This window comes from Leucoraja erinacea, chromosome 8 (genome assembly GCF_028641065.1).
Source record: "Leucoraja erinacea ecotype New England chromosome 8, Leri_hhj_1, whole genome shotgun sequence".
Lineage (NCBI taxonomy): Eukaryota > Metazoa > Chordata > Chondrichthyes > Rajiformes > Rajidae > Leucoraja > Leucoraja erinaceus.
This window is the reverse complement of record NC_073384.1, coordinates 23000109-23027895: the sequence shown is the minus strand read 5'-3', so window position 1 is coordinate 23027895 and position 27787 is coordinate 23000109. Positions and strand designations below refer to the sequence as shown.

Below are 27787 nucleotides of genomic sequence, written 5' to 3'. Positions count from 1 at the left end.
AATCTATCAGCAAACTTTATTTGAAAGATAATAAAACAGTGACATTTAATACAATATAGGCATACAATGACTTGTATTAACAGTACATGCGCAACAAAAAAGTAAACAGAACCAACATTTAATACCTGCTTCTGCTTTGTATAAAAGGCTGTCTTTAAATTAAATTTCATAAAGTCAAATAAACCTCACAACTTGGGCATCATCTTTGGAAACGTTTTACTCTTTGCTCTAAGTCTGTGATGAAGTGGAACTGTTGTATGTACACTTTTCACCACCCCGCCCAGATGCGTTCATTTCTCCTCCCTAGCCCTGGAATTATTTTACCCACCTTGATTATCCAAATCAGCAGACATGAATCCCAGAAACCTGTTCATCCACTTCACTTCTTAATAACTCCCTCATGCAAGCCCAATGCTCCAGCAGGGTGACTCATTAACTTTTCTTAAAAGGAATAATTTTAGGGCGTCCCAGATGAACCACATCAATCCCCCATAGAAGTTAGCTCCATTAGATCACAGATTAATTCTACCTGTAGAGTCGAATTCTTCTCATCCCAGGAAACCAGTGAATCGATACCACACTGACGCCAAGGTGCAGAGACCAAACGTTACTTACCCCACCAGGTTTAGTTTCCCCAAACCCTTATACAATTACAATGAGGACCACTTCCCCAGGTAATCTATGTTTCTTGCAATAAAGACAAAATCCCCAACACCAAGGAGGAATCTCAATAATTGGAAACAATTCTTGCCATCTTAACTCAGCACTAAGAATGCCACACTAGTTCCCTGACAACTGAAAATATTCCAAATTACTGCAGTTTAATTACATTTGCCCTACTAAGCAAGTACCACAGCAAATGTTGCTGTGATTACGAAAGATAAATACCACAACAGGAACACCACAAATTCTGCTTTAACACACAATGGGAAAAATATATAATGGGGTGTAGGGGAGCAAGAAAAGTTAGGGGAGAAAGATGTGGAATTAATGAGGATAGGGAAGGAAACTAACTCACAAAATTACAGACAAAAATCTATAAAATACAATGGTAATTCATCAAAGATCAATATTAGAGGCATTCATAGGCTTCAAAGTAACAGCGATTTAAAGAATTAATACTTGAATAGCCATGCTGATGTTTGATTCTTGGACTTTAATGACCGCAATGTCTAATCCAAGGATTATTTAAAAAATGTTTAAAAAGAGTACAAGGAAACCAATAGATATTTTAATAGATATTCATTAAAAACCTATTATCCCCTTTAAAAATTTCTAATGTAGTACCTGTATTGTTTTTTCAAGAACCATCATTAACAATTAAACTCAAAAATCTGTACAGACATGAAAATTTGCTGCAAATCTGAAGTGTGAACAGAATGCTGGAAACATTTGGTGGATCAGCCAAAATCTGTGGAGAGAGAAACAGAGTCAACAATTTAGGTTAATTACTTTTATCCCTTTAAGATAGAAACTCAAAAAATGTACAAATTGGTGGAATTAAAACCCAATAAATCACATCAAACTAGTAACTACATCCCAGTGTTTTGACAGAGGTGGCAATTGAGATGATGAATGCTTTGGTTATTCCAGATTTGTTCATGTGGATTAAAGGATTGCAAATGTGATCCCACAATTAAAAAAAAGAAGGAAACGACTGACCTCTTGTAATAACAGAACATCATGAAAAAAATAACCATATTTATTCCAACAGCATGGATTATATTTGATTAAATTAGTTTCCTTAAGTACTTTGAGGATATGACTAATAGCATCAAGAAGTGCGGAACCAACGGATGTGATGTCTTTGGATTTTCAAACTGCTTTTGATAAGGTCCTACAAAGAAAGTTGGTCATGAAGGTTAGAGCAGATAGAATTAGGGGGTTAAAAGCCTGTCATTGATTGGTTTTTGAACAGGGAGCAAGTTGAACTAAGGATCTTTGGCAGTTCGTGGCACGACCAAAATCTTTACTTGGGTCCAGCCTTGATCAACCATGATCTTGATAACTGATGCAGCAGGTTTGAGGAGCCAAACGGCTTGCTCTTGCTCCAATCTTTTATGTTCGTTCATTCAAAAACTTCTGATGAGAAGATATTGACATGAAATGTAGCTTTGCTTCACTCCCCACAGATGCGGGGGTGGGGGGTGGTGGGAAAGTTGGAGAAATAGGTGGGGCACAGGAAAGAGAGTCAAAAAAGGGGGTGGTGTTACCCAAAATTGAAGAATTTAATGCTCAAACAGTGGGGTTGCCAGTTATCAAAGTGTAATAAGAGGTGCTGTTCCTCCAATTTGTGTGTGGCCTCACTCTGACAATGGAGGGGACTCTGGACAGAAATGTCAGGAATGGGAAGGGGAGTTCAAATAGTTAACAACTGGGAGATCCAGCAGGCCAAGCGCAAATGTTTGGGATGCGGATTATGTGTGGGCAGAAGGGATAGTTTATTTGGCAAAGACATTGCAGGCCAAAGGGCATGTTCCATGTTCGAAACAGAAACATAGAAAATAGATGCAGGAGTAGGCCAATCAGTACCCTGTTTCTGCTTTCTCCCCGTATCCCTTGATTCTATTAGCCCCAAGAGCAATACCTAACTCTCTCTTGAAAACATCCATTGAATTGGTCTCCACTGCCTCCTGTGGCAGAGAATTCCACAGATTCACTACTCTCTGATGAAAACTTTTTTTCCTCATCTCAGTTCTAAATGGCCTACCCCTTATTCGTAAACTGTGACCCTTGTTCTGGACTCCCCCAACATCAGGAACATTTTTCCTGCATCTAGCCTGTCCAATCGCTTAAGAATTTTATGTTTCTATGAGATTCCCTCTCATCCTTCCAAATTCCATTGAATATAAGACCAGTCGATCCATTCTTTCATCATATGTCAGTCCCGCATCCTGGGAATTAACCTGGTGAATCTACACTGCACTCCCTCAATAGCAAGAATGTCCTTCATCAAATTAGGAGACCAAAACTGCACACAATACTTCAGGTGTGGTCTCATCAGGACCCTGCTCAACTGCAGTAGAACTCCTTGCTCCTATACTCAAATCCTCTCGCTATGAAGGCCAACGAAGGCCAACGTGCCATTACGGGATGTGTCTGAAACTGTCCAAGAAATCCTGAAATGGGAGGGAGAGGAGCCTGGGGTTGTGGTACATATAGGTACCAACGACATAGGTAAAAAAAGAGAAGAGGTCCTGAAAGAAGAATTTAGGGAGTTAGGTAGAGAGTTAAGGAGAAGGACTGCAAAGGTAACAATCTCAGGATTACTGCCTGTGCCACGCGACAGTGAGAGTAGGAATGGAGCGAGGTGGAGAATAAATGCGTGGATGAGGGACTGGTGCAGTGGGTATGGATTCAAGTTTCTGGATCATTGGGACCTCTTTTGGGGAAGGTGCTACCTGTACAGAAAGGACGGGTTGCACTTGATCTCGAGGGGGACCAATATCCTGGCGGGGAGATTTGCAAAGGATACTGGGGAGACTTTAAACTAGTATGGTTGGGGGGAGGGACTCAAATTGGGAAGGCTAGCAGTCAGTGTGTAAGGCAGGAGGCAGAGAATGGTAGCACTCTGACCCAAAATGTAGGGGAGAGAGAAGAAAAAGACAATAAACAGAGAATAAGAGCAGGTGGGTTTCTTAAATGTGTATATTTTAATGCTAGGATCATTGTAAGAAAGGTGGATGAACTTAGAGCCTGGATTGACACCTGGAAGTATGATGTTGTGGCGATCAGTGAAACATGGTTGCAGGAGGGCTGTGATTGGAAACTAAATATTACAGGATTTCGTTGCTTCAGGTGTGATAGAATTGGAGGGGCAAGAGGTGGAGGTGTTGCATTGCTTATCAGGGAAGATATTACAGCAGTGCTTTGGCAGGATAGATTAGAGGGCTCGTCCAGGGAGGCTATTTGGGTGGAACTGAGAAATGGGAAAGGGGTAGCAACACTTATAGGGGTGTATTATAGACCGCCAAATGGGGAGCGAGAATTGGAAGAGCAAATATGTAAGGAGATTGCAGATATTAGTAGTAAGCACAAGGTAGTGATTGTGGGAGATTTAAATTTTCCACACATAGACTGGGAAACACATTCTGTAAATGGGCAGGATGGGTTGGAGTTTGTAAAATGTGTGCAGGATAGTTTTTTGCAGCAATACATAAAAGTACCTACTAGAGAAGGGGCGGTGCTGGACCTCCTGTTAGGAAATGAGACGGGTCAGGTGGCAGGGGTATGCGTTGGGGAACAGTTCGGGACCAGTGATCACAATACCATTAGTTTCAATATAATTATGGAGAGGGTCAGAACTGGACCTAGGGTTGAGATTTTTGATTGGAGAAAGGCTAACTTTGAGGAGATGCGAAAGGATTTAAAAGGAGTAAATTGGGACAGTTTGTTTTATGGGAAAGATGTGGAAGAGAAATGGAGGACATTTAAAGGTGAAATTATAAGAGTACAGAATCTTTATGTCCCTGTTCGGTTGAAAGGAAATAGTAAAAATTGGAAAGAGCCATGGTTTTCAAGGGAAATTGGACACGGTTCGGAAAAAGAGAGAGATCTACAATAATTATAGGCAGCATGGAGTAAATGAGGTGCTTGAGGAGTATAAAGAATGTAAAAAGAATCTTAAGAAAGAAATTAGAAAAGCTAAAAGAATATATGAGGTTGCTTTGTCAAGTAAGGTGAAAGTAAATCCAAAGGGTTTCTACAGCTATATTAATAGCAAAAGGATAACGAGGGATAAAGTTGGTCCATTAGAGAGTCAGAGTGGACAGCTATCTGCAGAGCCAAAAGAGATGGGGGAGATATTGAACAATTTATTTTCTTCTGTATTCACCAAGGAGAAGGATATTGAATTATGTGAGGTAAGGGAAACAAGTAGAGTAGCTATGGAAACTATGAGGATCAAAGAAGAGGAAGTACTGACACTTTTGAGAAATATAAAAGTGGATAAGTCTCCAGGTCCGGACAGGGTATTCCCTAGGACATTGAGGGAAGTTAGTGTAGAAATAGCAGGGGCTATGACAGAAATATTTCAAATGTCATTAGAAACGGGAATAGTGCTGGAGGATTGGCGTACTGCGCATGTTGTTCCATTGTTTAAAAAGGGGTCTAAGAGTAAACCTAGCAATTATAGACCTGTTAGTTTGACGTCAGTGGTGGGCAAATTAATGGAAAGGATACTTAGAGATAATATATATAAGCATCTGGATAAACAGGGTCTGATTAGGAACAGTCAACATGGATTTGTGCCTGGAAGGTCATGTTTGACTAATCTTCTTGAATTTTTTGAAGAGGTTACTCGGGAAATTGATGAGGGTAAAGCAGTGGATGTTGTATATATGGACTTCAGTAAGGCCTTTGACAAGGTTCCTCATGGAAGGTTGGTTAAGAAGGTTCAATTGTTGGGTATTAATGGTGGAGTAGCAAGATGGATTCAACAGTGGCTGAATGGGAGATGCCAGAGAGTAATGGTGGATGGTTGTTTGTCAGGTTGGAGGCCAGTGACTAGTGGGGTGCCACAGGGATCTGTGTTGGGTCCACTGTTGTTTGTCATGTACATCAATGATCTGGATGATGGTGTGGTAAATTGGATTAGTAAGTATGCAGATGATACTAAGATAGGTGGGGTTGTGGATAATGAAGTAGATTTTCAAAGTCTACAGAGAGATTTATGCCAGTTGGAAGAGTGGGCTGAAAGATGGCAGATGGAGTTTAATGCTGATAAGTGTGAGGTGCTACATCTTGGCAGGACAAATCAAAATAGGACGTACATGGTAAATGGTAGGGAATTGAAGAATGCAGGTGAACAGAGGGATCTGGGAATAACTGTGCACAGTTCCCTGAAAGTGGAATCTCATGTAGATAGGGTGGTAAAGAAAGCTTTTGGTGTGCTGGCCTTTATATATCAGAGCATTGAGTATAGAAGTTGGGATGTAATGTTAAAATTGTACAAGGCATTGGTGAGGCCAATTCTGGAGTGTGGTGTACAATTTTGGTCGCCTAATTATAAGAAGGATGTCAACGAAATAGAGAGAGTACAGAGGAGATTTACTAGAATGTTGCCTGGGTTTCAGCAACTAAGTTACAGAGAAAGGTTGAACAAGTTAGGGCTTTATTCTTTGGAGCGCAGAAGGTTAAGGGGGGGGACTTGATAGAGGTCTTTAAAATGATGAGAGGGATAGACAGAGTTGACGTGGATAAGCTTTTCCCACTGAGAGTAGGGAAGATTCAAACAAGGGGACACGACTTGAGAATTACGGGACAGAAGTTTAGGGGTAACATGAGGGGGGACTTCTTTACTCAGAGAGTGGTGGCTGTGTGGAATGAGCTTCCAGTGAAGTTGGTGGAGTCAGGTTTGTTTTTATAATTTAAAAATAAATTGGATAGTTATATGGACGGGAAAGGTATGGAGGGTTATGGTCTGAACGCAGGTAGATGGGACTAGGGGAGAATACGTGTTCGGCACGGACTAGAAGGGTCGAGATGGCCTGTTTCCGTGCTGTAATTGTTATTTGTTATATGTTATATTACCTTTCTTCACTGCCTGCTGCACCTGCATGCTTACTTTCAGAGACTGATGTACAAGGACACCTAGGTCTCATTGCGCCTCCCCTTTTACTAATCTGACACCATTCAGATAATAATCTGCTTCTTGTTCTTATGACCAGTGGATAACCTCACATTTATCCACATTAAACTGCATTTGCCATACATCTGCCCACTCACCCAACCTATCCAAGTCACCCTGCATCCTCATAGCATCCCCCACGCAGCTCACATTGCCACCCAGCTTTGTGTCATCTGCAAATTTGGAGACGTTACATTTAATTCCTTTGTCTAAATCGTTAATATTTATTGTAAATAACTTGTATCCCAGCACTGAGCCTTGCAGCACACCATGTTCTGTAAATAGAGTTTGCAATATTGGTTAGATCCTCAAGTAACTTCAATAAATCGTCTGACTGACGAGGAAAGCCACTTCACTCACCCACGTTTCTACAGCTGGATTTCTCGGCTGCCAGTGATGAGTTTGTAAGTTTCCAGTTCTCTGTATTTCTTCCCTTTCGTTGGATCTTCCTCCTTGATCTGTTTCGCAACATAGATTTACAAAAGTAAGATTCCGGACAAAGTTTTTAAAAGTTTAGGCAGAACAGATAAGATCTGTAGGCTCGGTGTGATTTACTTAACCAAGTTACATTCAAATATAATATTGTGCTCTCACTTCCCACACTGCGTGTAATAGTATGAGGAATATAATTTAGACAGTGTGGAAGAAAATAAACAAGATGCAAGTGTGGACAGCATTTGTCTCTTGAATGATACCGTACTTCCCCCACTACCTACAGTTAAAATAAGCATAAATATATAACATTCTCTGCTCCCAAATCCTCTGCCCTATCCCATGCCTCCATAGCCTTCAACCCCTGACTCACCCGGTCCACCATGTCATTCTGTGCACAGGGGCCAATCCCACGAAGAATCATTGACACCACAAAGCATAATATGGAGAGGATTCCCTCCACTATTGACAGCACTATCGATGGGATCCATAAGGACAGTGTGGTGTCCTGAAAATGGGCAAAGAAGAGAATCATCAGACCAGACAAAGCACTCCAAAGAACTAATTCTCAAATACTGATTATTTCATCACCAGGGGCACCCCACGATTGGCAGCCCCGCCAACAGTGTGCCTATTTTTTCGTCTTTTTTTTAATTTTTAGTGTGTGTTAAAAGTTGTTCTCCAGTTTGTTTTACGTGGGGGGGGGGGGGGGGGGGGGGGGGGGGGGGGGGGGGGGGGGGGAGAGGGGAGGGGGGGGTAGGGGCAAACTTTCTTTTCAGTTTCTTACCTTGCCGGAGATGCGATTGTTTTCCGGTTCGCATCACCGGTCGCTCTGCAGTCTGCCATTGATGGAGCTGGAGGCCTCCTCGGACTGACCCGAGCCCCACTGTGGGGCATGGACTTAACATCGGTGCTGATCCCTTGCCTAGGATCGCTCCAACCGCGGCCTGCGGGCTTACCATCAAGATCTCGCAGTCTCAGGAGAGGTCGAGTCGGGAAGCTTCAATGACGGAAAGGCTCGACCAGCCCCAACCCGAGGTTCGATCAGGGGAGCTGACATTCCCCCCCCGATGCAGGAACTGATCGCCCTGAAGTGGAGGGCCTAAACGGCGCCGGCTACCGGAGTGAAGATCGCCTGTCAACGGAGGGCTCGAGGCCCCCGACCGTAGGAGAACATAGAAGGGAAGAGATTTGAACTTTGTTTTGCCTTCCATCACAGTGAGGAATATGGAGGAGTCACTGTGGTGGATGTTTATGTTAAATGTATTTTGTGCGTTCCGTTGCTTTTTATTTGTATGACTGCAAACCATACTTGGCTAATAAAGTATTATTGTGATCGTGATTGTTTCAAGTTCTCATCCTTCCACTTGATTCCAAGTTGGAAAATGACACTGTTGGAAAGTGACACTTAGGTAACTCAGAAGGTACCTCTACTCTGCACTAAACTTGATATTCTACCCTAACCCTAAACGCAACTCGTTAGGCTGCAACTGTTTTCCCAGGTGTGAAGGAGGCTGAGGGGTGACCTTAGACTTTAAAAATAATGAGGGGCATAGATAATGTGAATGGTCACTATTTCGTTCCCCACCAGTTGGGGGGGAGGGGATAAACAAGAGGACATAGATTTATGGTGAGCAGCGAAAGATTTAAAGAAGATCTGAAAGGCAATCTTTTCCACACAGAGGTGCTTGGTACGTGAAACAAGCTGCCGGGGAAGTGCTAGATGCAGAAAACTGCAATGTATAATGATATTTGGACAAGAACATGTTAGAAAAGGTTTAGAAGGATATGAGTCAAATGGGACTAATTCAGGATTAGTTTCTGTGGCATATGACTATGACTTTAATTGTTTTCTATGAAAGTACAATCAATGGAGTTGTATGAAGATATAGAAAAGGTTCCAAAATTGGTGCCATCCAAAGCCCTCCAAAGTGCAGTAAGCTGTCAGCTCCAAATGTATTGATTTAATGCAGCCTGCCCCAAGCTCAAAATATTCTTTGCATATTGACCAATATGATGAGAAAGCAGGATTGGAAAATAGTTTTAGCCAAAGCTGCGGTCAGTCCAGTGTCAATACCATGACAGCTAAAGGTCCAACATCCAAGGTAAAGCGGGAGTAATTTAATTTTGAAAGCAAAGTACTAGAATAAATGTTTGATGAAAGTCATCGACCTAAGCCATTGAATCTGTCCACTCATCCTGCCTTCTATTTTTATTGTATTTTTGTTTTTACTGCAGGATTTACTGCAGGATGGTCAGAACATGAAGATATCCTAGAGATTAAAATATTACAATATGCAGTCTTCAGCCCAATTCAACCAACAGAAACGCCTTCTGATAATATTCAAAGCTGCCTTCCGGTGCCAAACACCAGCCACTGGAAAAGGCGAGAGGCGCAGCGAACCGTCGCTCTGTGACCTGTGAAGATGCCGAGTGATTCGGGTCCCATTCACTGTGGGGGAGGGCAGGTGCAATTCTACACAGACCCGAAGCACCGGCCTCAGTCGGTGCAGCGACGGGAATTGCTGGGCAGCGGTTCCCGCAAAGAAACGGAAGTCAATGGGATAGATGGCAGGAGAGAGGAGGCAGGGGTTGGCGAATGGGAGAGGGGCTTTCCCCTCCCACCCTAGCTGCAAGTCCGGGGCTGCCACCGGACAGGAACCGGTACATCCAGCCGCCCTTCTGCATGGACCAGTGGAGAAGGGAGAACTAGTGTCGCTAACTCCTGTAGCAATTGAACAGCGGTTGCAGCATGGGAGTATTCGGCGACATACTGAATCCCCTCAAACAAAGCCTTACAATGGAGTAGGTTTGGTGGGTAAGACAACATTTTCCCCATTATCCTCTTAAAGTTCAACAAGCCCGTTAGAACTCCAATGTGGTCCATCATTAATTAATTACTTACATAGATTCGGGTTGTATCAAAGGGACAGTTGTTCATCATCATTGATTTGCTGGGATTAGCTGGCACCATTGTAGAATTGCAACCAGAAATCAGGTTCCTGCCTCCTTGAGATATCGTTAGCACAACAGCGAGAAATAGTCCAGCCGTGCAAGCCAAAGACATCAACGCATTTAGCAAAGAGCTTAACATCAGCCCCCAGTGCTGTGGAAATAAAGGCAGAAGTTCAACAAGCCCATTACACAACAGAACTCCAATGTGGTCCATCATAAATTCAAAGGAATACATTAGATATGATCCCTCCTCAACAAACACAGCCAGAACAAAATCGGTGTTGTTGTTGATAGGGGCCCAGAAAAATTGCACTACTGCTACTGTTTGTACATATATATATATATTACTGTTCATTTTTATATGTTCGCTCTTCTGGGTGAGATGGTAACTGCATTTCGTTGTCTCTGTACCGTACACTGCACAATGACAATAAAGATTGAATCTGAATCTGGATGGTCTTGGGCTAAATGTTGATATCAATTAGTTGGCAAAATGGGCAGAACAATGGCAGATGAAATTTAATCCTCACAAGTGTGAGCTGATCCACTTTGTGAGGACATACACAATAACAGGAAGACATAATGAATGATAGAACCCGAAGGAATATTAACTAACAACTCCAAGTATAATTGAAGGCTGCAGGACAAGTAGAAAAGGCATTGAAGAAGGTATATAGGATACTTGACAATTAATAATAATAATAATAATAATAATAATAATACTTTATTGATCCCCTCAGGGAAATTCAGATGTACAGAAGCCCCCAACCAACAAACCCACAGATTCAAAACGAACGCAGACAGAAAATACATAGAATACACTGTGGACACTACCCGAGAGTAATAAATACATAAAAAGACCAATAATTAACAATTAAAAATTAAAAATTGCAAAAATGCATCCCCCTACAGCCTAGCGGTCCGAATTATAAAATCTAATGGCTGCAGGGGTGAAGGATCTCCTGAACCGCTCCGTTCTACAGGGCAGGGAGAGGAGCCGGTTGTTGTTCCGAGTGCTCTTTTGACTCTTTTGACTCTCCAGAATTACATGGAGGGGATGCCCGGGGTTTTTCAGGATGACCTGCACCTTGTGCCTCATACGACTCTCAAGCACATCCATCCCAGAGTCTACTCTCCCCTCCAGCACTGAGCTAGCTCGTTTAACCAGTTTGGCCAGCTTCTTGTTTTTTTTTCACTAATGCTGTTGCCCCAGCAGACAACAGCGTAGAAAATAACACTTGCAACCACAGTGTTGTAAAACATGTGCAGCATATCATTACACACATTGAAGGATTTGAGCCTTCTGAGGAAAAAGAGTCTGCTCTGGCCTTTTTTGTAGAAGGAGTCAGAGTTGACAGACCAGTCCAGTTTGTTATCAAGGTGCACTCTAAGGTATTTATACGTCTGCACCACCTCAATGTCAGCCTCAGCAGCTTTGACCGGCTGAAGGGGGAACTTGGACCTGCCAAAGTTAACCACCATCTCTTTAGTCTTAGTTGTGTTCAGGATGAGACAGTTCTCTTCACTCCAGGCACAAAAGGAACTGGTCAAGTTCCTGTATTCCTCCTCCTGCCCTTTCCTTACACATGCCACAATCGCTGTATCATCTGAATATTTCTGTGCGTAGCATGTGTCAGACTTATAGTTAAAGTCTGCTGTATACAGGGTGAAGAGGAACGGGGCCAGAACCGTTCCCTGTGGGGCACCAACATTGCACACCACTGTGCCAGAGACACTGTCCCCCAGCTTGACAAACTGTGGTCGACCCGTCAGGTAGTCGTATATCCAGGAGATAAACGTGGAATCCACCCTCATCTTCTTAAACTTGTCATTCAGAGTTGACGTGGAAAAGCTTTTTCCACTGAGAGTAGGGAAGATTCAAACAAGGGGACATGACATGAGAATTAAGGGACTGAAGTTTAGGGGTAACTTGAGGGGGAACTTCTTTACTCAGAGAGTGGTAGCTGTGTGGAATGAGCTTCCAGTGAAGGTGGTGGAGGCAGGTTCGTTTTTATCATTTAAAAATAAATTGGATAGTTATATGGATGGGAAGGGAATGGAGGGTTATGGTCTGAGCGCAGGTATATGGGACTAGGGGAGATTATGTGTTCGGCACGGACTAGAAGGGTCGAGATGGCCTGTTTCCGTGCTGTAATTGTTATATGGTTATATGGTTATATTCAGAATCAGGGGTTGGATGGTGTTGAACGCACTTGAGAAGTCGAAGAACATAATCCTCACATAGCCACCAGGTTTGTCCAAAAAGGAGTAGATCCGGTGTAGCATGTAGAGGACTGCGTCATCCACCCCAATGTTCTCCTGGTATGCAAACTGTAGTGGGTCGAGTGCGTGCTGGACTTGTGGTCTCAGGAGACGAATGAGTGGCCGCTCCATTGTTTTCATGATATGAGATGTAAGGGCCACCAGTCTGTAGTTGTTGATCTCGGTCGGCCGCCCTGCTTTGGGAACCGGCACGATACATGATGTTTTCCACAGACCTGGTACCCTCCCTGACTGGAGGCTCAGGTTGAAAATGGTCTGGAGCGGCTCCGCCAGCTGAGCCGCACAGTCTTTTAGTAGCCTGGGACATACACCATCAGGACCAGCTGCATTACCAGGGCGCAACCTCCTCAGCTCAGCTCTCAGGATTAACCAGGAACATACAATAAAATAGCAAGGAGGTTATGGTATAGTTTTATAAAACATCAGAGGTCACAGCTGGAATACCATGTATAGTTCTGTTTGTCACTCTAGGGGAAGGTTATGTTTGTTGAGGAGCGTGCAGAGGAGATTAACCAACACATTGCCAGAGATGGAGCATCCCAGTTATGAGGAGGAATTGGATAGACTAGGTTTGTTTTCCTTGGAGCAGAGGGGGCTGAAGGTGGACCTGTTGTACAAACATCCTGAGTGGCATAACAGAATAGAAAATAGAAAGCTTTCCTCATGGCAGAGGTGCTGAGAAATGGAGAGCACAGGTTTAAGGTAAGAGGCTGGAGGTTTATCAGAGACGTGGAAGAATCTTATATGCCCAGAGGATGGCTGGAATAGGAACGCACTGCCCGGGGGACTGCTGGAGGCAGGACAACATTTAAGTATCTCTTGAATTGAACTGCCAAGTCACTAAAGTTGTGAACCAAGTGCTCGCAACTAGATCTGCTCAGATAGGTACTTGATGGTCTTCTTAGTCAAGGCAAATTGAATGGCCCATTTCTGCATCGTTGGTCCCAATGGCTGGGATAAGCTTCATAATCAGTGAGCCATGGAATACAGTTCATTTGGGATAAAATATTAAACATAATTACATTTTTAATTTGTTTGAACTCAAGACCAATGCCAAAAGGTGTTAATTTATTTGCTTTTATGTTTATTTTCTTCCTCAGCAAATGATTGTTTCTCCTCCGCTCCTCCTAAAAAAGCAAGTGCTGGGATGCACCAATCATCGTCTGGAATTTCAGCCAAATCAAATGGATGTCAGAAAGCTCGAGAGGCTGAGAGGGATGACAACGGAGAGAGCTGGTCTCAAGATAGAAGATGAAGTAAAGAAGTGTGCGCTAAAGGTGTGACTATGGCAATAATCACTGATACTGTCACCTCCACTTCATGCTGCTCCATCACCTAGATTAGTTTGACTGAAACATCACACAGATGACAACATCCTGGTGGCTGTTAATTTGTGCTTATTGTGTGTTTTGTTGTTTACTATCATATGTATGACTGCAGGCAACGAAATTTCGTTCAGACAGAAAGGTCTGAATGACAAATAAAGGAATCTAATCTAATCTAATCTATCTAAACATCCTCCCCAAGCAACTTCCACTTCACTCTGCTTTGCCCAAACTGCGATACAATGGACTCCTTTCCATAGAGTTCGCCCAACTCGTCCTAGATGACCAAGATGTCTAAAAGGGCTGTCCCACTTGGGCGACCTAATCTGCGAGTTTAGAAGAGTGTCTTCGACCTTCAAACTCGCAGCATGGTCGACACGTGGTCCTAGGAGGTCCTATGAGGTTGCTGGAACTCTCCTTCATGCTCGAGGGAAGTTCCCGAATACTCGTGGCCTCAGCTAAATCGCGGAAAGATTTTCAGCATGTTGAAAAATTTTCCACAAGTAAAATTTGGTAGGCATGGTTCTTATTGACTCATAGTGCAGTGGAGTGGGGTTGTTATTTAGTTACAGGCAGTCGAGAGCAGCCGTAGGCAATCTCCTTCGCTGACCGGGCATTTTAATTGGCTCAATGGAGTTTTTAGGACCAGGGAAACGGACCGGTAATGTAAAATGCCCGCTAAACTTTATTATACTTCTTAAAAGTATCTCCACTCCTTCTTCCCCCCCCCCCCCTTCTCCCCCTCGTGCTCTCTAAAGGACCTCCGTACACTGTGCAACCGTTTACCTTTCTCTTAATTTCAAACAGAGCTCCCCCGCTTTTGCGATGTGTGTGTGCGTGTGTGCGGTCGGTCGATTCAGCTCGCGGTTTCAATGTGGACGGTCGATCCAGCTCGAGGTTTTCCAGGCGAGTGCCCTCGAGCTTGAAGGTCAAAGACACTCTTCTTAACCCGCGGATTAAGTCGCCCAAGTGGGACAGCCCCTTAACTAGGCTGATCCTATCTGCCCATGTCCCTCAAAACCTTTCTTATCCATGTATCTATCAAAATGTATTTTAAATATTATTTTAATATATGCCTCAAAAACATCCTATGGCAGCTTATTCCATTCACATACTATCCTCTGATTGAAAAAGTTGCCCATTAGGCTCCCATTAAATCTTTCACCTCTCACCTTAAACCCATGCCTCCATTTGTTGATTCCAAATGCTTTGAAAAAGACATGTGCATTAAACCTAGCTATTTGCCCTCATGATTTTATACACATCTAACATCACCCCTCAGTTACCAATACTCCAAGGAATAAAGTCCTTGCCTGGCCAACTAAGGCCCTCGCCTCCCCATAACTAAGGCCCTCGAGTCCTGGCAATACCTTTGTCAATGTTTTCTGTGTTGTTTCCAGCTCAAGGCTGTATATGGCAAGTAAACTGACAGCAAGAGTCGTTGATTCAATGGAAGAGAGCACTGAGTCATTGTAGGAAGATTAAAGATAAGGGTTTTGGTGAGATATCAGGTGCTGGTAATAGGACAGTCAGAGGCAGAAAGGGTGTAGCTATGAGCTGAAATAAATGTAGGGAATGTAGGGAGGGGAGTGGGGAGGATAAGATTGTGATTTTAGGCTGGATTGGTTATCTGGGGGGTTGGGTGAGATATCAGGTGCTGGATATAAAATCGGCACAGAGGCAGAGATGCGTGTAGCTGAGGTGAAAGAAGTGTAGGGAGTTTGTGGGAAGTGGTAAGATTGTGATATTAGGCTGGATTGGTTGTATGAGAGAAGAAAAGTAGCAGGGATTTAGCAAAGTTGGGAGGGCGGAATGAGAGATGATACGACTGGCTGATAGACAGGAAATGAAAAGTGCCAAAGTTCACCAAGAGAAAGAAGAACCAACTTTGATACAGAGGGCGGCTACAGTGTATACATCAGCAAAGATTACACACTGTTTGGAGAGACAATCTGATCAGAATGGATTACTGGAACAATCAGAGCTTTTAAGCAGTTGACAAATTTGGAACACACACTTTATCATACCTAATCAGTCCTTCCTTCTCAAATCTAAAAGTAAACACACATCAAAACAATGATATACTTTAACTCGACAACAGGGAACTAATTTATCGTTAAGGAGTAGAATGCACAGTGCTCGTTATTCAAGTAATAAGAGGCTATTGCTTTGCAGCAGTCTGTAGTAGAGATAAGAACATTAACTCATCTGACTAGTCACCGATCCAGGAGCCCAAATGTTATTCAAACAGCAGAATGTTGCATAACATCAGTTACTGCGATTGGGATACACAGAATCAACATCACACCTTCATAAAATGCCTGAATGCACAGGAAACATGTAACCACTTACCAGCTTTATTTTGAGGAGGTTTCTGGAGACTAAGATAGCAATTATTCCAGTTGCAATACTCTGTAGAATTTAAAACAGAAGCAAAAATTAGTCATGCCTAGAGATTTGAAGCAATTATGTCAGAGCCTGAAGAACCTCAACCACAATTTGTGGATGCAAATACACAGATGTACGTGTATTCCTGACCCCCTGGATTCTCTCAAGCAGTTAACCTTGCAACGTAACTCTAGTAAATCTTGCCAGGAGAACTCTGCTAGCAAGAATATAATGCAAACCCACAGCCAAAAATACAAGAAAGGGCAGTTAACGTTCATGGGTGTCAGTGGTCAAGTTTGCCACTCCTGGGTATCTGTTGGTTACTGATTATGTGCACATACGTTGACAAATTGGGAGTATAAGGATGGAGTTATAGGTGAAGTGAGTACAGGAAAAGTTACAAAAGACTCCCGAATTAATGGGAAGGAAAGTTCAAGAAGGGATAAGAGCAATAGTGACCAGTGTGAGAGAGGAGGTGAATACTGAAGTTAAAGTTTTGTATATGAATGCACAAAGTATAAGAAATAAAGTGGATGAGCTTGAGGCTCAGCGATTGGCAAGTTTGATGTTGTGGGAATTACAGAGACGTGGCTGCAAGAGGAGCAAGACTGGGAACTGAATATTCAGGGGTATACGTCCTATCGAAAAGACAGACAGGTGGGCAGAGTGGGTGGGGTAGCTCTGTTCATAAGGAATGAAATTCAGTCCCTTGTGAGGGGTGACATTCAATCAGAAGATGTAAAGTCAGTATGGATAGAATTTGGGAATTGTAAGGGTAAAAATACCCTAATGGGAGTTATCTACAGGTCCCCAAACTGTAGCCTGGATATAGGGTACAAGTAGAAATAAAGAGTTAAAATTGGCATGTAGCAAAGGTAATGCTACGGTGGTTATGGGAGATTTCAACATGCAGGTAGACAGGGAAAATCAGGTTGGTACTGGTCCCCATGTTGTGGAATGCCTCCGAGATGGATTCTTAGAGCAGCTTGTACTGGAGCTTACCAGGGAGAAGGCAATTCTGGATTTAGTGTCGTCTAATAAACCGGATTTGATAAGGGAACTCAAGATAAAGGAGCCACTAGGTATGATAATATGATAAGTTTTAATCTACAACTAGACTGTGGATCTAATAGAGCATGTATTCCTTTCAAACACAGTCCGACCTAATAAAACATTGCAGTTTCAAGCACGGTCAGGGCAGCAGGCCAAACAACTCATGGAAATGTCATTAAGGGCTAACAAATCATTTATCGCAAGTACATTGCAGACTCGCAGTTCAGTTGATTCACAGCTTAGAATGAGAGTCGTGGCCTCTCCCTCATGATCTTGCAGAGTGACTGAGTCACGTCCAGGCATCCGGGGTTTTATAGTTCTGCCCCCCCTCCCCCCCCCCCCCCCCCCCCACCCCCCCCCCCCCCCCACCTTTATCGCGGTGATTGACAGGTGAGAGGATCTCAAAGTTTTTTAAATACTCATAATTTTTTTATTTTTCATTGATGGGAAAAATTCTCGGGGCCTGCTCAGCAGTGGAGGACTGTGAGTAAGATGGCCAAAAATCATTACGATATATGGTAGTGTTTTTTCTAAAACCAATATACAGCGCAAACAGGAAGTGGTCAAGATGAGACTTTAATTATATAGATTTGAGAGGGAGAAGAGAAAATGGGAAGTGTCAGTATTACAGTGAGCAAAGGAAACTATGGGGCCATGAGGGAGGAGCTGGCCAAAGTTGACTGGGAAGATACCCTAGCAGGGATGACAGTGGAACAGCAATGACAATTATAAAACATGAAACAACAACGGCACATTTGGATAGCAATAGCAGGATCGGTCCGAGTCGGCATGGATTTACGAAGGGGGAATCATGCTTGACTAATCTTCTGGAATTTTTTGAGTATGTAACTAGGAAAATGGACAAGGGAGAGCCAGTGGATGTAATGTACCTGGACTTTCAGAAAGCATTTGATAAGGTCCCACATAAGAGATTAGTTGGAAAAATTAGAGCAAACCTCCCGGTGGCTCAGCACTTCAACTCCCCCTCCCACTCCGTCTCCGACCTCTCTGTCCTGGGTCTCCTCCATGGCCACAGCGAGCAGCATCGGAAATTGGAGGAACAGTACCTTAGATTCCGTTTGGGGAGTCTGCATCCTGGGGGCATGAACATCGAATTCTCCCAATTTTGTTAGTCCTTGCTGTCTCCTCCCCTTCCTCAGTCCCCCTGCTGTCTCCTCCCATCCCCCAGCCTTCGGGCTCCTCCTCCTTTTTCCTTTCTTGTCCCCGCCCACCCCCGCCCCCGATCAGTCTGAAGAAGGGTTTTGGCCCGAAACGTTGCCTATTTCCTTCGCTCCATAGATGCTGCTGCACCCGCTGAGTTTCTCCAGCTTCTTTGTGTACCTTGGATAGAAAATTGTTTGGCAGACAGGAAACAAAGAGTAGGGATTAACGGGTCCCTTTCTGAATGGCAGGCTGTGACTAGAGGGGTACCACATGGCTCAGTGCTGGGACTGTAGCTATTTACAATATACATTCATGATTTAGATGAAGGGATTAAAAGTAACATTAGCAAATCTGCAGATGACACAAAACTGGGTGGCAGCGTGAACTGTGAAGAGGATGCTATGAGGATGCAAATGCAGTTTAATGTGGATAAATGTGAGGTTATCCACTTTGGTGGCAAGAACAGGAAGGCACATTATTATCTGAATGCTGTCAGGTTAGGAAAAGGGGAAGTACAACGAGATCTGGGTGTCCTTGTACATCAATCACTGAAATTAACCATGCAGGTACGGCAGGCAGTGAAGAAAGCTAATGGCATGTTGGCCTTCCTAACAAGAGGAGTTGAGTATACGAACAAAGAGGTCCTTCTGCAGTTGTACAGGGCCCTGGTGAGAACACATGGATTGTGTGCAGTTTTGGACTTCAAATTTGAGGAAGGACATTCTTGCTATTGAAGGAGTGCAGCTTAGGTTGACAAGGTTAATTCCCGGGGATGGCAGGACTGTCATATGTTGAAAGAATGGAATGACTGGGCTTGAATCCACTGGAATTTAGAAGGATGAGAGGGCATCTTATTGAAACATGTAAGATTGTTAAGGGATTGGACATGGTAGAGGCAGGAAACATGTTCCCAATGTTGGTGGAGTTCAGAACCAAGGGCCACAGTTTAAGAATAAGGGGTAAGCCATTTTGAAAGTAGATGAGGAAAACCTTTTTCACCCAGAGAGTTGTGAATGTGGAATTCTCTACCTCAGAAGGCAATGGAGGCAGATTCTCTGGATGCTTTCAAGAGAGAGTTAGAGCTCTTCAAGATAGCAGAGTCAAGGGATACGGGGAGAAGGCAGGAATGGGGTACTGATTGTGGATGATGGATTCACAGTGAATGGCAGTGCTGGATCGAAGGGCTGAATAGCTTACTCCTGCACCTATTGTCGATTAATCATTCACACGATCAATATTAACCACTCCTGCTTCCAAATGGTTTGCTCATTGTACAAGAACCAGTGTGGATAGTGGATTATTATTGTCACATGTACTGAGGTACAGTCAAGAACTTTGTTTTGCATACTCTCCAAGTAAATCATACAATACATGATTAGAATTAAAACCATATACAGTGCCCTCCATAATGTTCGGGATAAAAACCCATCATTTATTTATTGGCCTCTGTGCACCACAATTTAAGACTTAAGAAAAAATCACATGTGGTTAAAGTGCACATTGTCAGATTTTATTAACAGCCATTTTTATACATTTTGGTTTCACCATGTATAAATTGCAGCGGTGTTTATACATAGTCCGCCCATTTTTTTCCCCGTCAATGAAAACACTGTATTTCATTGGCTTTAAACAATTCTGACATATTAGGATCATGAAAGCATTTCACGAGACCGTAGGAAATCAATTCTTGGTATTGGCATTGGTTTATTCACACAAAAAATGTAACTGTACACCATGCAGGAAGATAAATCACTGCCATGATAAAGCAAACAAAAAGGACTCACCAATAAACCAGAGATGACAGAAAATATGTTGGCCACTGAATACTCTATAGTCAAATGGTCCTTGGGCTTTGAAATGTGCCTGAGGACTGTACCATGGACAATTGCGCCAATGATAAAGTTGATGTGCCCAATAAAAATCAGCGCAATGCCCTTCGTCATCAACTGCCGGGGGCCACTCACTTTATCTGTTGGATCAGAAGAGAACATCCACTTCAGTTATAGAGTTGAACAGTACAGTAACACAGACCCTTCGGCCCATTTGATCCAAACCCACTATTCTACCCAACTATATTTATTGTGGTCTTGTCAAACATAAGGTTTAGCTCTACACGCTACAAATCCCAGTTGTGGAGACACCGGTATCGTTGTCTCGTTGTAGGACATTGATCATTCTTTTATTCTGGTTTTTAATTCATGTATTGTGTTTTTGTTTTTTTTTCTTAATATACAATTCATGATGCTTTTATGTGATATACTAAGTTTTATATGTACTTTATGATATTTTTTAATATGCAATACATTTTTAATGTAATGTTGCCCCTTGTCTGGACCTTGAGTCCGAAATAAAGTTTATTATTATTATTATTATTATTATTATATTAATCTGGTTGCGTCAGACACCAAGAATGTGAAGTACAAAAACAATGAAATAGAAGCTGGATGTTGCAATGAACAAAAATGGTGCTATTATCATATCTGCATTTTGTGTTTCAAATGTAGAGCAGGCCATGTTGCCTGCAATGGATGGAATATAAGTTGGAAAGAGTGTACAGATAATTGATTAAACTGAAAGCATTGTTGGATCACTTTACCTCACTTTTTATCACCTTCCGTGAAGAGATGAGGTAATATGATCCAAACAATCTTTTCAGGTGAAGCATAAAAATCTCAACGTTTTTGATCAATTATCCCCAACACCTCTTTTCTTGGGCTGTGCATTAGTTTCAGTATTGTAATACTCTAGTCACATACTTTGGACACATTATTTTATAGGCCCATATTGTTATTACAATAAGATAAGAAATAGGTGTAGGCTTTATTGAACTTGTTCCACAGTTCATTAGGTTGTGCCTGACATTCTGCTCAAATCAGTTTGCTGCCCTATCATCACATTCCCAATTTTCATTGTGACCCAAAAGTCGATGTATCTTAGTTTTGAATGCATTCATTGTCTGTGCATCCACAATGTTGGCTCTGCTCTTTGATAGCTATGAGAGAGAGAAGTGGAGCTAACTGGATGGCTCTTTCATAAGTGCTGATACATCTACAAATCTACAAGGATCTGAAATGGGAAGAGCAGAGGTATGGCTTGTGTTTCAAGGCTAGTATCGAGGATGGAGTTTGGATTTGGTCTATGCAATCTGGCTATCAACCCTCCTGGGATTCATAATTTTGAACTTCTTTGTCAAGTCACTATTATGAGAGAAAACTAGTTTCTCCAATACTATGAAAGCTATAAACTGGAAGTAATCAGTAGGCAGGCAGTATCTGTGGTTGGCGATAGGAAGTTTCTACAATCTTTCCATGCCACTGAAATTCTCATCCTTACCCATTTCCAGTAAATTAATCCCACAACATCAAGGTCCAGGTACATTTCTGTTTAAATGTGATGCCTAAAAAATATCAACTGAGGTTTTAAACGGTACTTTATAAATATTTAAAACGGCCACGTTTTTGTGTTCTGTGCCTCTATTGTTAAAGCTGTCATATTAACCAAACTCCATACTATTGACTCCATCTACATTTCACGCTGCCTTGGAAAAGCAGCCAACATAATCAAAGACGTCCCACTGGTGGAATCAGAAGTGATCTTATTGAAACATAAACACTGAGGGAGGTTTGACCTCGGCCATTCCTCCTTCTCCCTGCTCCCATCTGGCAGAGGTACAGAAGCTTGAAAGCGTGCACTGGATTCAGTAAAAGCTGGTTCCCCTCTGTTATCAGGCTTCTGAACGATCTTCCATAAGCTAGGGTACGGTTCAATTCACTGCTACCGCATTGTGGGTATTGGACTTTGTCTATGGAACGGAAGCATTACAATGCCGAGAGCTATATTCTGCACTCTGTATCTTTCAGTTTGCTCTATCTATTGTATTTATGCTCCACTTGATTGTATTTATGTATGTTATATCTGATCTCTTTTGGATAGCATGCAGAACAAATCCTTCACCGTACCTAGGTACACGTGACGATAATAAATCTAAATCTTCGGAGCGTTGACTCCCGCATCATCTTTGTTTTCAAGGTTCTTCACCACACCACTGATGGTAAATTCTTCAGTTATCCTATCCCCCTTGCACTATTGAGTGAGGGAAAATGTTCCCATGTTCAAATATAACTAGTGGGATGGAAGACATCCAATCTGCATCACATAGGATTCATGACTAGTTTCTTTCAAATCAGAATTCATTGAATTAACACTCAATTACATATAATTAACACTACAGGGCATCAAAGAGTAATCCAAGAAAGTGACATAGAGGCCAAGATTGCATCAGCTTTGATCTTATGGTAGAGCAATTTTGAGGGGCCAAAATGGCTTAAACTTTCTTCTGGCTTTTGTGTTCTATGGCTCATCTCTTTCAGCACTTTAGAATGGTAGCCTTGCTTTGTAGAACAAAGGGCTGCCTTGGCTAAAAATTAGGCTCCACATTTTCTCACACTTGGTCTCCAGGTGATATCCCAACAGCTCAGCACTAAGGGCTCCTTCCAGGCCCCCATCTTTGGAGCAACACAAAACAACAAATACAGTGAATGTTTCAAACTGCACAATCATATACTGGCTCCAGCAGAACACCTTCCCCATCATGCCTTGTAATTATTTTGCATCTTGAAAGTTAGTAATAGCACAACATTAGCATCACCATTAATATTCATCAATTTCTCACTTAACACTTCAAATGCATTGTTTTAATTGAATCCTTACAGATTTGCATATCACACCCCTCTGACCTGCCAAAGCTCTCTAAACCCACGAGGCTTGGTCCTGCTCTCTGCCACCTTCCTCTGAAGTGACTTTAGGATTTTACCAAGGTCGAAGGCACCATACATAGCAACTCATGGATGATTGTATGATCTAATTATATGGGCCCAAGATTTTTGAAAGCGATTATTCACTCAACGGAAATCAAGACAACAGGTGTATATAGATTTCCCAGCCTGTGTTCTATTCCCTTTAATGAAAAGCTGATGAATATTCCTAGTTGCTGTCAAGAATGTCTTCAATTATTTAAGTCTGATCATGTAGGTAACCACACAGAACTGAAAATAGCCATGATTGAAATCTTTCCCAGAACCATAAGAGCATAACACCACAGAATGCAGCCAGTTATCCATCAAATCTATGCCACCTCTAAGGACAATGTCCTCTTGTTATTTTCTGATAAAGCAAATTATTTTCCCCTCCATCAAATACCCTTTTCAAAGGCCCAATTAACTAGTTTTCTTCTGCTTTGTTCCTGACCTTAAATCTGACCTGTTGGAACACTTGTCAACTGGCAATCTCTTGTATTTAGTTGGTATCTCTAATGAAGCAGAACATCCACAGGCTTTTTATTGGAACGTTTCCAAATACCATTCAAAACTGAGCCAAGAAAAAATACTTGGGTTTGCAACAGGAGAGAGGGGGTTCAAGGACAAAAGTGGTAGAGGAATTCCTTGAAATCTGAAAGCACATAGTGGTTCTGTAGCAATGATAATCAGCAAGAGGTCAGAGAGCTGCAAGGCCTGGAGATTTGAAGGAGTCAGGGAGACTTGATGAAAGCCCTGTCCCACTGTATGAGTTCATTCAAGAGCTCTCCCGGGATTTAAAAAAAATCAGACTCGTGGAAGCACGTGGAATGTACATAGCGGGTTCTTCAGAGCTCGGGGATGTCTCTTAGCAGCTCGTAATGCTAACGGCAGGTACTCGGGAAACGCGATAAGCTCGGGAGACTCGTGAAAAATTTTCAACATGTTGAAAAATGTCCACGAGAGCCCAGTGTAACTATTAGCGGCCATTACCGTAAATCTTCGAGTTCGAATCAGGGAAAATTCAGGTGAACTCTTGAACGAACTCTAACAGTGGGACAGGGCTTTTAGTTGGGTACAGCCTTTCTGGGATTAGAGAACATTCATAGAATCTCAGCAGTAACAGCATTTACTGGACCAAGAGATCTTTCCAGCTTTCCAATGTTCGGTAAAGTAATAAAGCTATTCAAATCTCTACGATTTACGTTTCTCACTTAACATTGCATAACAGCTCATTAAAAATTCTCACTAAAAACACACTTGTCATTTGATCTCGTTACATTTTTGATTTTCTTTCTGTTATTAAATTTCCTCCCATCCAGTGAGCCTGACTGGATGTGACGTCCTTCCAGCCACACCCAAGCTAGCCATTCTTTGAGACATTGGGACATCCTTTTTCCCAGATTGTCGGCACAGTTGTACTTCAATCTAAGAAGAGCGAAGGAAGCTGAAGAAAGTGGTGAACGTTGCTGGTCCATGGTAATGACCTCCCAACCATCGAAGGAATGCACAGGAGTTTCTGTCTCAAGAAGGCAGCTATTCATCAAAGACCCATACGACATGGGCCACACTCTTCTTTGCTCACATCAGGAAAGTTGAACAGAAGCCTGAGAATTGCAACCTGCAGGTTCAGGAACATCTTCCATCAAACATCAGGTTCTTGAAACACCCTACACAACCTTAACAACAACCCTATCTCAGTACGGAAACACGACTTACTTTGCACTACTATGGTTGCTTGATATAATGTCATGTGTTAGGGACATGAAAGCAGGCAAACAAGTAGTTGATGTCACCATAATGTTGCTGATAAAAGACTGAGATTCAAGGCTTTCTGGATGAGCTGTTCTCCACCAAGTGGTGGTGACCTTGCCTACATTTAAATGATGACCACACTTGAAAGGCATTTCATTACTCCTACTTGCTTTAAGCAAGATGCAAGGAGCAGAAAAGCACAATAGAATTTTAATCCCTCCTCGGTTAACAAGGGAACTTCATTTAAAAAAATTTGACGCAATAAAACTATGCAGAGTTCGTACATTTTCCGTGAATGTGTGAGTTTCCCCAAGGGTGCTACGGTTTCCTCCCACCTGCCAATGGTATACAGGTCAAGTAGGTTGGTTAGCCCAAATTGCCCCTGGTGTCTTGGTGAGTGGTAATATCTGGGAGTGGGGTCAGTTGATGAGAGTGTGGATAGAATAATAAAAAGGGATTCGTGCCGGATTTGTGTCTATGGATGTTTGATGGTTGGTGTAAACTCAGTGGGCTGAAGTTCCATGGTGGATGCCTCTGTGACTTGAAAAAGCATTCTAATTCTTTGGAATAAAATTTCTGGGTATGAGAGAAAGTCTCGCTCAAGTTGATTTGAGCAGGTTGTTTGAGGAGAAAGGAACAACAGCCATGTGGGATGTTTTTAAAAGTGTGATGACAGAAGCTCAGGATTTGCATGTTCCTGTTAGAGTGAAGGGCAAGGCAGACAAATGTAAGGAAGCTTGGCTGACGAGAGAAATAGAGGCTTTGGTTAAGAATAAAAAGGACGATTGGGACAGATAAAGGCAACTGGGATCAAGTGTATCCCTGGAGGAGTTTCAGGAACTTAGGAGCAAAGTAAAAAAGGAAATCAGAAGGGCAAAAAGGGGCCAGGCGATAGCTCTGGCAGATAGCATTAAGGACAACCCCAAGAGATTTTATAAATACATAAGGCGGGAAAGGGTAGCTAGAGAGAGAGTGGGACCCCTCAGGAATCAAAGCGGTCAATGTGTAGAGCCGCAGGAGCTGGGCAAGATCATCAATTAGTATTTATTCTCTGTATTTACTGAGGAGAAAGACAGGGTGACAGAGGAACTTGGAGCAGTCAATGGAAGTGTCTTGAGAGCTGTCAGTGTTATGGTCAAAGTGGTGCTGAAGGTACTATGGTGTATGCTGGTAGACAAATCTCCAGGGCCTGATCATATATATATATATATCCGAAGACATTGTGGGAAACCCGAGAGGAAATTGCGGGAGCCCTGGTTGAAATGTGCAAGTGGTCTTTAAACGGGAGAGGTGCCAGAAGACTGGAGGGTGACAAATGTTGTGCCTTTATTCAAGAAGGGCTGCAGGGAAAATGCTGGGAACTTTAGGCCAGTGAGCTTAACATCTGTAGTTGGAAAGTTACTCGAGGGTATTTTGCGGGATGGGATACACAGGTATTTAGATGGACCAGGGCTGATTCGGGATAGTCAGCATGGTTTTGTACATGGGAGGTTGTGTCTCACAAATTCGATTGAGTTTTTTTGAAAATGTGACCAAAAAGATCGATGAGAGGAGAACTGCAGATGTTGTATATATGGATTTCGGTAAAGCATTCCACAAGATTCCTCATTGTAGGCTGCTCTGGAATGTTAGATTGCAGGGGATCAAAGGAAAAATAGCTGGATGGATAAAATATTGACTTCCTGGAAGGAATCAGAGGTTGATGGCGGACGGTTGCTTCTCGGACTGGAGGCCTGTGACTAGTGGTTCGATGCTGGACTTTTTACTGTTTGTCATCTATATCAATGAATTGGATGAGAAACATACAGGGCAAGATTAGCAGATGATACAAAAGTATGTGGTTTTGCAGGTAGTGAAGATGATTGTGAAAAATTGCAGCAGGATCTTGATCAAATGCTGGCAGGTGGGACTGGGACATGTTGGCCCGTATGGGTAAGCTGGGCTGAAGGGCTTGTTTCCACACTGTATCACTCTTTGATTCTCTCTATGGCTAGGTAGCTTACAAAAAATACAAAAAGAATAATGTAGAATGCAGAGAGACTTATAGTACCTATAAATTTATTGTCACCTAATTCCACAAAATAAGAGTGAGGATCCATTTGGACAATCATACCTTGTGGACTCCAGAAAAATGGAGAAACAAGAGACTCCAGACGTCTGAATCTTGAGCAGAAAAACAAATTGCGAGAGAAACACAGCAGGCACTAAATGCTGGAGTAACACAGTGGGACAGGCAGCATCTCTGGAGATAAGGAATGGGTGACGTTTCTGGTTGAGACCCTTTTTTCAGAGAACCACCCTGGTAGGTTACAAAGGGAGGGATATTGTTGAAACAGTGTAATGGGGAGGGGCAAGAGAAAGGATAAATGGGAAATTGGAGACTTGGAATAGGGAGGAGTGCGAGAAGAGACTAGCAGGAGGAGGGGGTAGAGGCGGGTAGACGGTAGTGACAGGAGAAATATGTGCCCAGAGAGGGACAAAAACGGGCAAGGGGTCAGGTGGGATTTTCCCATAAAGTTGGGAAATCCAACGTTAATACGTAACCTATGTTGTAAACAAAAGTTACTCCTGCGCCGACTGATTGAAAGATTTATCCAACTAGATCCACTCCCTTACTGGGTTGCCTTAAGATTTAAAGTTATTCTTTGAAAGTTCACACAATGCTTTGGAGATCACAGTATTTTGAGCACATTGGGTCATTCGTGAGCAGAAACATCAGGGACAGATCAGGGCAGTTACATCAGAGACAGAACTGCTGATACGATTCCTCGTCCAAAGTAGAAGGGTCACCCACTCCTTCTCTCCAGAGATGCTGCCTGTCCCGCTGAGTTACTCCAGCTCTTTGTGTCTATCCTCGTTCAAAAAGTAGATTGAAGAAGTGCTTTAGCCCTGCCTCCCCCTCCCTGCAGAGCGCGCCCGCCCCGGCCCCGGACACTCACCGAAGCCGCACATGTCGCCCGGAGCTCGAGCTCAGGCCGCCGCCACCTCCACCGCCGCCGCCGCCGCCTCCA

The 27787-nt window shown here is 42.8% G+C and overlaps 1 protein-coding gene across 1 annotated transcript; it reads right to left on the bottom strand.

Moving 5' to 3' along the window:
* On the bottom strand, window positions 1-27787 carry LOC129699437 (keratinocyte-associated protein 3). Its single transcript, XM_055639229.1, has 7 exons — window positions 27716-27787; window positions 20013-20197; window positions 15976-16035; window positions 9966-10166; window positions 7434-7568; window positions 6989-7086; window positions 1-1411 (listed from the first exon to the last, which is right to left on the bottom strand). The coding sequence occupies exons 1-6, from the start codon at window positions 27726-27728 to the stop codon at window positions 6997-6999; spliced, it is 684 nt and encodes a 227-aa protein (XP_055495204.1). The 5' UTR covers window positions 27729-27787; the 3' UTR covers window positions 1-1411; window positions 6989-6996.

Bases quoted from the DNA above. Each gene is read 5' to 3' on its own strand.
- LOC129699437 (XM_055639229.1), bottom strand. The intron at 16,036-20,012 runs GTGAGTCCTTTT...TAAATTCTACAG, and splicing joins CTGTCATCTCTGGTTTATTG to AGTATTGCAACTGGAATAAT. The intron at 7,087-7,433 runs GTGAGTCAGGGG...GTTGCGAAACAG, and splicing joins AGAATGACATGGTGGACCGG to ATCAAGGAGGAAGATCCAAC.